We start from the raw sequence: 13971 nt of genomic DNA on the forward strand, positions 1-13971 counted from the left end.
TCGGTCTCTTACACACAGTGAGTCGGCAGTATCAGTAAGCCGGTTGGGCTGGTCGATCTACTCAGGGTTCAGGGTGGGCCCTGGTGGGGCCAGTCATGGAGTCATCCTGGGCTGGACGTTTGCCCCTCGGCTGCAGTGCGTCCCTCATCTCAGCACACACTGTTGGTTAGAGACCAAATTCAAGGAACTGAGTGGGGCCAACCCACTGAGAGGACAGTCCATGAGATTCTTCTTTGTATATGAAGGTCAGAGATTGTTATATTATCATTAGTGAGAAAGCTTTCTCACCCACTCAGAACATGCCTGAAGTGAGGTGATAGAACAGGGTTACCTACTTTAAGGCACTTCTCATAAAAGAGGACTAAACGACACAGAAGCCACATAGCCAGTGCGTGGCCGTGATGAAAGCAGGGCTCCGTGTACCACGTGGCTGAGGGAACGTGAGACAGTCGGCTGCCCGATCGCCAGGGCTTTGCTGTGTCTTGGTTAGTTAAGGAAAGTTTCTTGGGTAGGAAAACAGGGACCCTCCTTCCGTGAAATTGAAGCTGGGAGTGATTTGGTGAGATGAGAACATTCTGTAAATACAGTCTGTATGTTGAGACCACATTGAAAGAATCAGTGAATTTAGGAGGAAACCCTGGGCTGAGAAAATGGAAAGGAAGGCTGGCGTGGATGGCACAGTCATTCCTCTAACAGGTGTGTTCATTTCCTCGTGAAGTGCCTGTAAGGCAGTAAAATGCCAGGATTGTCCAGCTAATTTCGTCTGTTCTTTGGTGTTGGCGCTGGCTCCCACTGCTGCCCCATAGAGCGTCTCTAACATGAAATCGTCAGAGTTTGGAGCCAATCTTTATAAAATTCTTAGAAGCCTCTCTGAAGACAGCAAATTTGGTTCTGCATAAGCCATGAGGAACTTTCCATCCACCCTCGCTGCAGTGGTATTCTTGATGTCTGGCTTAGAGTATCTGTAATCACCGTGGTCATTAGCTTTGGTTTACCTGTTTTTGGCCTGTTTGATGAAGAAAACGATAAATTCATATCTTCTAAAGAAAGACGGTAATCATAATATAATTTTGCGCAAGCTGAAATGACAATTTAAATAATTGACCTGTTTTGGATATCTGTTCAGAGTTTTCTACATTTTAATCGACTGACTGAGCACATGTATTTGAGCGCTGCGGTTCTAACCACGCATATTGCATTTGTGCTTTGATGAGGAATTTGATGGGGAGACAGTCTGTCTTGTCTGTGTTACGGCAGAGTGGACAGGAATTGTTAACACCAGCGTGAAGGAGTCAGGCAGGGACTTCCTTCCTATTAAAGTGTCTCATGACGTACATTCTGAGGGAACAGTCTGAGTCACTGGAAAGAAAACTTTTGAAATTTAATGTTCTCCATGTTAAAATTACAGCCATCTTGAATAACGAATTAAGTAATACTTTAACCAAACTCAGAAAATAAATACTCCATCTGACCCAAATTAGGCTGGTCCTGTAAGGACACAAAAACTGATAGAAAACTTTTAACAAAAGCTGCAAGAGTTTTTCTTTTTTCCACCATTTGGAAACTATGATTCATAGCAAAATTACTCTTTCGCTTTGGACCAGTGGTACTCATGCGGACGACCGTGGCCCCTCTGAGCGGGCTGTCGGCCGGCTGAGGGCTTTCAGCAGTGAATGTGTGCCTCAGTGAGTCCCTTTAAAGCAAGTAGGTTATTTCCTTGTCTTCTTCCTCACAGGCACTGCCCAGACTCCAGGCGTACCTTCACGAAACGGTTAATGCTGGAGAAACATATCCAACTCATGCACGGAATTAAGGATCCTGACTTGAAAGAAATGACAGAAGCCACCAATGAGGAGGAAACAGAAATAAAAGAAGATACCAAGGTCAGACACTGCATGTGTTCTCTTTACAGTGAAGTTGTGTTCACTTGCTTTTTCCTTTTTTTTTTTTTTTTTTTTTGCGTTTAAATTATTCTACGGTTACACAGTTTTAAAAATTCAGACTGTGCATGAAGCTTTAAAATAATAGGGACGCTCTCTCTGCACTGATTCTGAGCTTTCATCTTGCTCCTAAAAGATAACCTTTATTAAGTTTCTTCTGTATCCTTCCAGACACGACTTTAGGGATAGATCTACTTACATATAAAATTTTTAAAATTTTATGTTGACTCACAGAAGTTGTCTCTTAGCCAGGGGATTGTATGAATCTAGACTCCTTTTCATTGGCGGTGTATTGGTTGTGAGAGGTACCTAATCAAAATTGACTCCATTTAGCTTCTCTTTGTACTGATAAAGGATTAAGATAAGATTCGTAGATAGTGCCTTATCAGTAGGTAGTGAACTTGAAGCAGACAACAGAACGTATACTAACCTGAGTACACTGCGTGTGTGTTGCAAGTGCTGTTGCCGTAAAGCAGACACTTAGGAGACCTGCTGTCTTTGGCCCTGTGCTGCGTCTGGAACGTTCCTGGGTAAAAGCCTGTGTGTGCTTTCAAGGAGTTAATCGTTGAAATCAGAATACAAGTCAGACTCGTGTCGCATTAAATTGTAATCCTTTCCCTCAGGTGATGGGGAGGCGGGGGTGGAATTAAAGAATGTATGTGCAGGAGCAGCTTTAGGTCAAGGGGGAAAAGCAGGACGGCCAGGACGGCCGCGGAGCTGGGAGGGAGGGGTGTCCCCTCGGCTTGGAGTTTTAGAGAGTTGGAAGGGAGGGGATTTGATGAGGCCAGAGGGGAAGGAGTAGGAGGAAGGTGAGTGGGCAGGAAAGGGCGCTTAGGAGACCCGGTGAGGCTCAGGTGGCTCCATCTGAGTCTCGGGAAAAGCGCACGTGCGGACATCTTCTCCTCCACGAGGTGCTTTTCAGTCCGCCCGCCCCCTGCCTCTCCTTGGCCTCATCTGCGCACTCACCTGGTCACCCTGCCCCGGCCCCCCTGGCCTGCCTCCTGGGCCCCTTTCCCCGTGTGGCCTGCTGACTCAGGCCGTCCTTGCCACACTGCACGCTGGCTCCTTCGTGGCTCTTTGTCACTCCATTGGCGCCTGCGTCCCACGAGGGCCGGGACCTGTCTGTCCTACCGAGCCGGCTGATGGAGGATGCCGGGTCATCCCGGGGCTGAGTCCACCTCTGTCGGGGGCTGGAAGGCACGACCCTTGGAATGTTCCTCACAGCTGGCGGCCGCGCAGCTGTGAGGAGCCCGCACCCCCCGCTCCCGGGACACGTTTCCCTGCAGCCCCGGAGCCCGCGAGCACCGACCGCCCGTCACCCGCCCAGAGACCGGTTTTCAGTGCATCACCCGCTCTGTTTTTCTCTCCAAGGTTCCCAGTCCCAAGCGGAAGTTGGAAGAGCCCGTTTTAGAGTTCAGACCTCCCCGAGGAGCCATCACGCAGCCCCTGAAGAAGCTGAAGATCAACGTGTTCAAGGTGCACAAGTGCGCCGTGTGCGGCTTCACCACGGAGAACCTGCTGCAGTTCCACGAGCACATCCCGCAGCACAAGTCGGACGGCTCGTCCCACCAGTGCCGCGAGTGCGGCCTCTGCTACACGTCGCACGTCTCCCTGTCCCGGCACCTCTTCATCGTCCACAAACTGAAGGAGCCGCAGCCGGCGGCCAAGCAGAACGGGGCCGGCGAGGAGAGCCAGCAGGAGAACAAGCCCGGCCCGGAGGACGCGCCGGCCGACGGCCCCGTGTCGGACAGAACGTGCAAAGTGTGTGCAAAGACGTTCGAGACGGAAGCTGCCTTAAACGCCCACATGCGGACCCACGGCATGGCCTTCATCAAATCCAAAAGAGTGAGCTCGGCCGAGAAATAGCCGCGCACCCTTCCCGCGGAGAGTCCCGGTCCGCGTTGGAAGCAAAGAGACAGTTTTCTTACAAGAAGTTGGCAGTTATCATAGAGTTAACAGTACTGTCTAGGCTGTTGCAATATATCCTCCTTCCACTCCCTTCTCCGCCTCCTCCTGTATATCCTCCCCGATTAAGTATTAAAACAGTATTTGAGTTGAAAAGAGTTTGTATATATTTAAATGAATAACTTTTTATACTCTTTGTTACATGTTTATATCAGTATTTAGTGGAAAATGTTTTGAACGTTTTTTTTTTGTTTCGTTCTTGGTTTTTTTGTTTTGGTTTTTGTTTTCTAATTTGGGTTAGACTTTTTCTTTTTGTACTGTTTCTTTAAAACAGAGTTCTTAGTAACAGGGGCAGTTCCTGAATTCAAATAAACCATTTTGTATGTCACAGATTTGAATGGGTTAACTAATTACAGGCTACGATAATGCCTTTTTTAGTGTTTTTAATTTTTAGAATTCACTACATAAATCGTAGGTGATTGTAGGTCTCAAAAACACTAGGGACTTTTAAGTGTCTTAGCACTATCCTCAACGTGCCTCCTCCGCCAGGGAGTGCCGGCCCCGCCAGGACCGCGGCCCGGCGTGTGGCGTCTTCTCCAGGCCAAACTGTGTCGAAAGCAGCCTTGCAGGTCGCTTCTTTCCCAGTGAGGGGATGAAAACTTGGGCCACAAATCCAGTAAGGAACGTGGATTAATTCCGTCTCAGAATGGGGAAGAAGGGGTATCCTAAAGGGAAAAAACGGGGGTGCGGGGTGGCTGGGGGCAGCGGTGGCTTTCGGGGCCGATTTGCAAGGCTGACTTCTAAAGAGCACAAGGAGATATAGCAGCGAAAGGGCTGGACTACTGTAAAAGTTACAAATACGTAGTTAGACCAATAGATTTATATAGTCACGCTTTTGTCATGTAATTTATTAACTCTTGCAAAGACACAACTAAAAATATCAAGTATTTCTCTGGCTCTTGACAGGGAAAAAAAAAAAAATCACAGTTGACTTAACCCTTTGCTGTCTAAAGAGTTGGCGTTTCCTGTTCAGGGTGCTACTGCCAAACGTCCTGGTACTTAGACTTGGGATGCACAACTTCCACCTTATTGATGCAGCAGCCGGCGTGTCGCAGTTGGCCGTTCGAGTCAGCACTGAGCCACATGGGTTTAGTTCAGCCATTTCAATAAGTATCCTTAACATCGGTAGTTCCGCTTTCTTAGTGCAGCCGAGGTACTCTTCTGTCCCTTCCAAACGTTTATAGTTCTCTGGGAGAGTTATACTTTTTGGTTTTGTGTTTTGTGTTTTCTTTTGCATTTTATATCTTGTATTTATCCCTAAACATGTTTTGTACTTTTTTTTTTTTAAGAGAAGAAATTCTTTTGTGTATATATAGATATACTTGCATGATATACTGTAGTCGACGTTCAGTTCCTCAAAAGGTCTTGCTGCTGTCAGGTGTCATGCACTAACCATATCCATCCTAACTGTATTAAACACATTTCATATGTAAATAAACGTGGGACATTTGGCCCTTGTGCTTCCGTGAGAGAGTTATTGATGGTGGGTCGCTGACATCTTCATGAAGTTTAGGGAGTGATTGATTGCAGGGATGGCCTACGGGATATTGCAGAATTCTCCCTGCTCAGAAGAGCGGCATTTTCATTCTCGTTAGCAATCAGCTGTTTTGTCACTTTCATATTGACTCCATCAGTACATCGGTATAACCCGAGGGTGTGATTAAGTACGCCTCAACTTGAAATTCAATTGCTGTTACTCGTTGTATTTATACTTGTATTGCTCTTTAGTTGTATTCATAGCACTTTTCATATGTTTCTGCATTTGAACCTTGCAATAAACCTGTGCAGTGGGCTGCACGGGTCTAATAGCCTAGTTTTACAGTCGAGGAAGCTGAACTCATTAAGTTCTTGGCCTAAGGCCTCGGAGCTGGTAAGTGGCTTTGCGTCTTAGAACCCAGATATTCTTGCTCTAAATCTAGTGCTCGCTCTATGTGTTTATGTACATATTCACAAATACTCCTTTATTCAACAAATAAAAAGTATGTGCAAAACACAATATTAGAAATTTTTGTTTGTGGCACTATGACTTTTATAAGATAACTTGGGACTCTGTCTACTCATAAATACCCAGATGTGCTTGGTAATATGAAATTGGCATCTTATTAAATGCCTAGATGAGCATCCAGGAAAGTTTTAAAATATGCCCAGAGGTCCAAAATGAAGAAGAAACTAAAATCCAGAGTAGAAAAACAGCACCCGATGCTGTAGCCCTGGGAGGAAACCTGGATGGTTCAACTGAAGAGAGAATTGATGAACTGGAAGATGGATTGTGAAGAAATTCCCTAGAATGCAGCAAAGAGATAAAGAGATGAAATATATGAAAGAGCATAGGAGTCCGGAAGGACAAAATAAGCAGCTCTAACAAGTTTAATAGGAGCTCCAGAAGGGGGAATAGAAGGAATTGGGGAGAGCCAGTGTGGAAAATTCTTGGCTGTTAATGAAAAGACATGAATACTTGGGTTAACATGGTGAATGCTGAGCAAAAAATCCACATTAGGACTTGTGAATTCTACCCATTTTTCATTAGTTGAAGATACTGGGTGTGGTTGTCAATGTGGGCATTTGAGAAACAGGACATAGACCAAAGGTAGAAAACTGGGGCATGTTCCATGAATTTTTAGGAATCCCATTTCCTCTGTTGGTGGGGAAGGGGAGGTGAGGCTGACAGAGTAGGCTGGGTCCAAGGTGTAAAAAGCCTTGAATGACAATCTAGGGGGTTTGTACTCTGATAGAGATGAGTTATTTGGACAAGGGAGTGACAACCAGATTAATTGGTGACGGTGCTTAAGGTGGATGGTGGGAGGGATTTCCCTGGTGGCACAGTGGTTAAGAATCCGCCTGCCAATGCAGGGGACACGGGTTTGAGCCCTGGTCTGGGAAGATCCCACATGCCGTGGAGCAACTAAGCCTGTGTGTCACAACTACTGAGCCTGCGCTCTAGAGCCCACGAGCCACAACTGCTGAAGCCTGCGCACCTAGAGCCCGTGCTCCGCAATGAAGAGTAACCCCCGCTCACTGTAACTAGAGGAAGCCTGCACACAGCAACGAAGACCCAACACAGCCAAAATAAATAAATAAATATATTAAAAAAAAAAAAAGATGGTGGGAGTGTATCAATCAGCATAAGTTAGGTTATGCTGAGGTTGTAACCCTGAATCTTACGACGTATAACAAGACTTTTTTTTGGCTGCACCCCACAGCATGTAGTATCTTAGTTCCCTGACCAGGGGTTGAACCTGTGCCCCCTGCAGTGGAAGTGCAGAGTCTTAACCACTGGATTGCCAGGGAAGTCCCCTGAGACTTATTTCTTGCTCAGATTGGAGACATTGCTCCAAATCTCTTTATCCCCTTAACCCACTTTCAACAAAAGTTGCTGCTTATTGGGGCAGATGGAAAGTGCAATTGAATGTTCTGGCACAGAAGTGACAGATGTCACTTTTCACATTTCATTGACCAAAGCCAGTAACATGGTCCCACCTAATCACAAGGAGGTCAAGAAGTGCGATCCTACCATGTGCCCAGAAGGCAGAAGACTGAAAATATTTGCACAGCATGAATGACCGTCACAGGAATAAAGTTTAAATCGAAGGAGCTATGGTGCCAACATAGTGGTCCACATGGGCCTGAGGACTCGGCTTAGGGTGGGGGAAGTAATCTTGGAAAGAGGCTGCAGTTGTGGGTAGCATTTCAGAAGGAGCATCAAGGAAAATTTCGTGCTGTGGGGTACAGAGAAAGAAGAGAAGCCTGAAAGTTCAAACCTAGGTGATTTTTTTCCCAACATTTAGATTACTTAAATAGAAATACGGAAGTCACAGTTAAGAGCTGTTTATGGGGAAGATGAACTTTAGATATACATTCAAGGTTAGTTTTTGTTTGAATGTGTGTGGTTGGGTGATTTTATTATCAATAATTGAGTAACAGTAATGCATAAAGAAGAATGCCATCAAGGTGGTAAAACATGAAGAAAAGGACAATGCAGGCTTAGAATCCCTGGCATAGACAACTGCTTCCTCCCGAACACATTTTCTGCAAATCCCTGACTCCTGCTCCAGTAAGTATTCCAAAGAACAACTGTTCCAGCCCAAAGCTCTGATGGGTGCCTCTCTTCAGGGTCGGTGGGCTAGTGAGTTCCGTCCCAGGATCTTTGACCAACGGAAATTTCCTGTTGAAAACTTTGGCCGAGGTTAATATATTATTTCATAATATATTCATCATGCCGTGAGCACTGTTATTCTTTTTTTTTTTTTTTTTTTGATGCCTACTTGGAAGGGGAAAAAAGAAATGTGTTTAAAGAACTTCATAAATAAAATATGACTTAAAGGAACCATTGATCTGTCCCAGAGAATTGTCTGAAAATAAAGAGGGGAGTGCCAAATGCAGGATGCTATTTATGCCATTTAGTTTCCCTCTCTCTCTCTCTCTCTCTCTCTCTCTCTCTCTCTCTCTCCCTCCCTCTCTCTCTCTTTCTCTCTGTCTCTCCCTCTCTCTCTGCAAATCAGATGCTGTAAGGATCCCAGATTGTAGCTCTTACTTTTAAGCATACATCTTCTAAATAAAGAACCTGGAGTTAGTTTCCTTAAAAACTTGGCTTCTGCTTTTGCACAATGCAGTCTTTACTTAAATGGATCCTTGAACCTTCTTGTTTGAGTTTCTTTTTGCAGTGAGGAACCTCACATCCCTACAGAGTTAATCATAAACCTTTGGGATATGACAATGTGAACTTATTTCTCTGCAAAGAGCCTCTTTTCCTGCTGCTAGAAGCTTCTGGACTAGCCAGTTGTAATTTTGTAGTCACCATTACTCCCAAAGCACTGATTCTGAACAGTCTGGTCTCGGTCCACACGTTTTGGGTGTAAGGCCGAATTTGAGACTTGGCTACTGTCAGTCTTCCCTAGCTAGTTTCCAAATTAAATTTATGAGGTTAGTTTTGACTCAGAAAGCAACACTATTTATACCGTTTCACAGTATTTAAAGGAACTGATTATTTAATTTGCTTTGCTTTTTATTATAAGCTGCTATCCTTGAGCTTTTCTTACAGTTATAATTGTAAATTACACTACCATGGCAAGTCTGTTTCTAAGCGCACTCCTTTGCAAGACGATATTTTTATCTAGAGGCACTCTATAATTAGAGTTCACCCTATCACACCTCCAACTCAGTTCCAGAAAGTGTGGGTTTAGCCTAAGAGTAATTGTACTGACCTTCAGGTCGACTCAAGTTTAATTGGATCGGTTATTTCTGGAGAAGAAACATCATCTATTTTTTGAAAAAGAACAAAGAAGGCAGAGATCCACTGACTGGAGAGAATGGTGTGAGGTTGACATGAGTCAGGAGAAAGCAGAGTTGCATGTGTCAAAGGGAACGACCCTGTCTTGGAAAGGGTAGAAGACACATCTCTAAGTAGGGGTGATGGACATTTATCTTGACTTTGTCAGTTCAGTATCTGATCCCTTTCTGGGGTTGGAAATCTACCATTGTATGAATCTCTGAGAGATGGCTCTTGCCTCCTACTCCCGAAACCAGAAGATCACTCTCCCTGACCCCCAGCAGCCTAACCTTAGCCATGGGATGACCAATACTTGGTCAAAATGGTGCTCCTGCTTTGACTCTGGAGCAGGTGATACAACAAAGTAGGGACAGTTTAAATGTACCCATTCTGGTGGCACGGGGGCGATGGTCATGGTGATTGCAGATGGAGAATTACACAGAGCATTGCTTTTGTTGGTCAGGGAAAAGGAAGAACCAAGATCTGGAAGAAAAGAATGTAGACATTCCTCGGAATCTCTGCCAGTTGGGAACCAGTCTGCGTCCCGGGAACCACTGACCATCTTGGACCCAAGGGTGCCATCATGGTGGGACACTTTGAAGCTTAAGCTTTTCCTTCCCTCTTAATAAGACACCATCCAAGCAACATGACAATATCAATTATTTTATTTTATTTTAATATTTTATTGAAGTATAGTTGATTTACAGTGTTGTGTTAATTTCTGCTGTAGAGCAAAGTGATTCAGTTATACATATATACATTCTTTTCATATTATTTTCCTTTATGGTTTATCACAGGATATTGATATTGAGTATAGTTCCCTGTGCTATAGGGACAAGTAGGCCCTTGTTGTTTATCCATCCTATGTGTACTAGTTTGCATCTGCTAATCCGAAACTCCCAATCCTTCCCTCCCCAACCCCTCCTCCTCCCATCACAGGACATGGCACTTGCTGATCCGTCTGCCTGGACTGCGTGCCCCTGTTGTTATTCCCATGGGGGCTCTTTCCCCTTCTTGCAGGTTGGCTCTGAAGTCACCTGCTCAGAGGGATCTCCGGGTCACCTCACTCAAAGTGCCCACGCCCGCCAACAGCACACACCCACTTCGACACTCTCCATTTCTTTACCCGCATTATTTTTCTTCCCAGCACTAATCCCTCCTGCCACTGTATGCTTATTTGTTAACCCTGTGCCATCCTCTGGGTGAAACATTCCAAGCTGTTCCATAAGCTCTTGCCTGCTTTCTGATCTGCATTCACCATTTCCTCTCATTGCAAGAGGCGTTTTTCGAAAATTTTGCATCCTGGGAGCAGCAGATATTAGTTTTCCCATCAGGTTGATCCTTATTCTTGTCAGCAAAGACAAAGCCTTGTTTTCTCAAGTCCATTGCCAAATGATGAGAGGCCGAATGCTCTTTCCTTTTCTGTAGAGCTAGTTACTTGACTAAAACGACTGTGGCATTAATAACAGCATCAGCTAGTGATTACCGCTGCCTCAGGAAATGATAGAGGCTTGCTTTCAGGAAAGGAAGGCGTTATTTATTTTCATGTCCTATTTTTATGCCCAGCTCATTGCCTTGTGGAAAGCAGGTGCTTAAAATGTCTTCATAAAACAGCTGAGTCTCTTTGAAACTTGATTTGTCATTTTATTCTTAAGAGTTGGGACAAACATTACAAGGATCTTGAAAAGTAAGATTCTCTTTTTCCTTTTTATTTAGGTGGAATTTAAAAAATCATTTAGGTGGTTTTTATTACTAATGATTAAAATGTGGATATGTGTTCCGCTCATTATATTTTGCCCCCAGTTGACAAAAGATGGAGTACTTAATACTGAATTCTAACAACAATTTCATATTTTCAATGACTACACAATATCAACAACTGACTTGGAAATAAATCTAGGTTTCAGAGATTTTTCTGTTTAATCATTCTTAAATATTCAAAGTACCTAAACCTCCAGTATTTTCAACCCTCCCCCTTCTTCACCTTTTTTTAACTTTGAAAGAGAGTTAAGCACAGGAGATACCTATGGAATTGAGACCGTAAACACTGACTAATGTTTGTCTATCACTCTAACGTAATACTAGGAAACAACTGAGGTAGGCTGATTATGTGCTTTTATGAATTTACAGATGGGGAAAGTGAAGAGCTTAAACCCTGGTTTCTGGTGCCAAATTAGGTCCCTTTTTTAGTCCAAGTTGTTGCTTTCTCTGTGTAGTTCCAGATTGGATGTTATCCTTCATTTTTTGCACTGAAATTTCAGCTTCTACTTCAATTTAAGAACAGTCTCCCTGGTGCGTAGTCACAACCAATGTATTCATGGCAGAAAATAATTTTGAAGGTAGACTCAGAGGGTTTCAAGGTCAGAGAAGACCTTAAAGGTAATTTTTATAAAGACCCTTTGATGCTGAATCTTGTCTTTAACACTCTCATCCAGTGCTCAACCACTATTTGGATGCCTCCAAGGTTGGAAACCTCTACACCACTGGCAAGAGCCCAGTTCGTCTTTGGGGAGTTTTGACGAGAAAGCTCGTTATTATTTCAAAACTGTCCCTTTGTAACGTGGATCTAATGATCTGTTTTTTTCAAGGAACTTTTCACCAGTAGCATGGTAACTATTTCATCTTGTGTGCCTGAATCATTTTCTTTAGGTCAACAGCAATAACAAAGAATAATAATAAATCGCCACAGTCGCCACTGTTTATTACGGGTCTACTATAGGTCAGACCCTGCAAGGCCCCCTTGTATATACATTATCTGGGTGTCTGGTATATATATTATCATCTGCCATGTGTGTAGTAGGCATTTTGAATATAAAGAGAATAACAGCTAATTGTTTTGAGTATTTATGGTGAGCCAGATACTGGCAGTATTTTAAATATGTTAATTAAATCACGCAGCAATTCCAAGAGGTAGAGACTACTTGTTTTCCTAATTTTCCAGATGAAGTAACTGAGGCAGTGAGATTTCCCTGGGTCACACAGGAAGTGTCAGCTTTGGGTCTTAGCTATTATATGAACTGCCTCTCAGAAAAGCACAAAAGGTTAAAAAGGGCACACTGCCTGCCCATATGGAACGTCCAGGCTGTAGGAGAGAGGGAAACAGAAAACAGATGCCTTCAATGTAAGGAGATAAAGAGAATATGCCAGGCGAGTGGGGAGTACAGCGAACAGACACCTATTCTGACCCAAGGGGAAGTCCAGGAGGGCTTCCTGGATGAGAGGGCATAGAAGAATAAGTAGGCTAGTAATGCTCAGGAGGAGGTGAGCTGGGCGAAGAGCACTGGGACAGAGGGCACAGCAGGAACAAAAGAATAGAGGTGAGAGACAGTGGAGTGTGTACAAGGAAGGGTGCTCTGGTCTGAATATTTGTGTCCCCCTAAAATCCAGATGTTGAAATCCTAACCCCTAAAGATGATAATAGGAGGTGGGGCCTTGGGGAAGTGCTTAGGTCTTAAGGGTGGACCCCTCATGATTGGGATGGTGCTCTTTTAAAAGAGATCCCACAGAGCTCCCTTGCCACCTCCATCCTGTGAGTGTTCCAGGAAAATGGGGTGCGAGGGGATGGTCACGTCCCAGGTCTTGGGTGAGTCCCTGGGACGGGCTGCCAAGTGAGAGTCCTTGGTAAGAATTCAAGAGAGTGAGCCATAGTAAAGTGAAAGCAGGTTTACTGAGAGAGATACACATTCCATAGGCAGAACGTGGTCTGTCAGAAGGCGAGAGTGGTCCCAGGGTGTCAGGTCATCTGGAAAAGTGGGGTGGTTAGTGTTTATGGGCTGGGTAATTTCACAGGCTAACAAGTGGGAGGATTATTCCAACTATTCCAGAGAAGGGGCAGGGATTTCCAGGAACGGGGCCACCGCCCACTTTTTGACCTTTTATGGTCAGCCTCGGAACTGTCATGGCAACTGTGAGTGTGTCACTTAGCATATGCAAATATATTACAATGAGCGTATAATGAGGCTCAAGGTCTTCTGGAAGTCGAATCTTCCACCTTCTTGGGCCTAATTGGTTCTAACCAGTTTATGTCCTGTACTCAACGGCTAATGGTTGTGCCCTGCCCCCTTCCCTGCTGTCTCATGAGGACACAGAAGGTGCTGGCTAAGACAGCAGGAGGAACTTTACCAGAACAGCAACTTGACCTTGACTTCCCAGTCTCCAGAACTGTGAGCCCTAAGTTTCTGTTGTTTATAAGACACCCAGTGTGTGGTATTTTGTGATAGCAGCCCCAATGGACTCAGACAAAGGGTAGGGGTCTGGGAGGCTAGAGGCTGCTGTGACGCCAGGAAGTACAACTGAGTCACAGTGGATGTTTTCCATTAGTGTAAACAAAATTTGCATCACATTTTAAATGTAATTAGCGAGGTTATTATTTAAGGACAGACTTTCTGGAGAGAAAATATTTACACCATGAGAAATCCAGATCCACACATTTTATGTTTTTTTAAAGTAGATGAACGCAGTTACCACCGTCTTTTGTCATCATAATTTGCTTCCCAGGACATGAGTCCTAAGCTCCCACAAGAGGACGGGTGTGTTTATTTGTCCTACCGCAATGCCGTCTCTTTCCATGGGGGAGTTCATCACTCCCACGTGTGGCTTTCAAGTCCGGCAAACACATTAACAGATGCATACAAAGCCCAGATGATGACGTAGAAGTCCTTCTTTGCTTATCATTTATCTGAATGTTCTATAGGTTGGATTCACACTCATTCTCAGATAAAAACCAAATATTGCCACTTAACATCCTCGGTATATTTATTTTTTAAACCCAGAGATATACACAAGACATCTAACTAGAGA

The 13971-nt window shown here is 44.3% G+C and overlaps 1 protein-coding gene across 9 annotated transcripts in view; it reads left to right on the forward strand.

Annotated features, from left to right (window-relative positions):
• Nucleotides 1-5369, forward strand: part of ZNF532 (zinc finger protein 532) — a 108185-nt gene extending 102816 nt beyond the window's left edge. For all 9 annotated transcript variants that reach the window (XM_059893723.1, XM_059893720.1, XM_059893716.1 and 6 more), the window contains 2 exons: nt 1736-1883; nt 3312-5369. In XM_059893723.1, the coding sequence (XP_059749706.1) occupies nt 1736-1883; nt 3312-3806 (643 nt within the window). In that variant the 3' untranslated portion in view covers nt 3807-5369. The remainder of the gene's footprint in view (nt 1-1735; nt 1884-3311) is intronic.
• The last annotated feature ends 8602 nt before the right edge of the window (nt 5370-13971 follow it).

This window comes from Balaenoptera ricei, chromosome 14 (genome assembly GCF_028023285.1).
Source record: "Balaenoptera ricei isolate mBalRic1 chromosome 14, mBalRic1.hap2, whole genome shotgun sequence".
In the NCBI taxonomy this organism is placed as follows: Eukaryota; Metazoa; Chordata; class Mammalia; order Artiodactyla; family Balaenopteridae; genus Balaenoptera; species Balaenoptera ricei.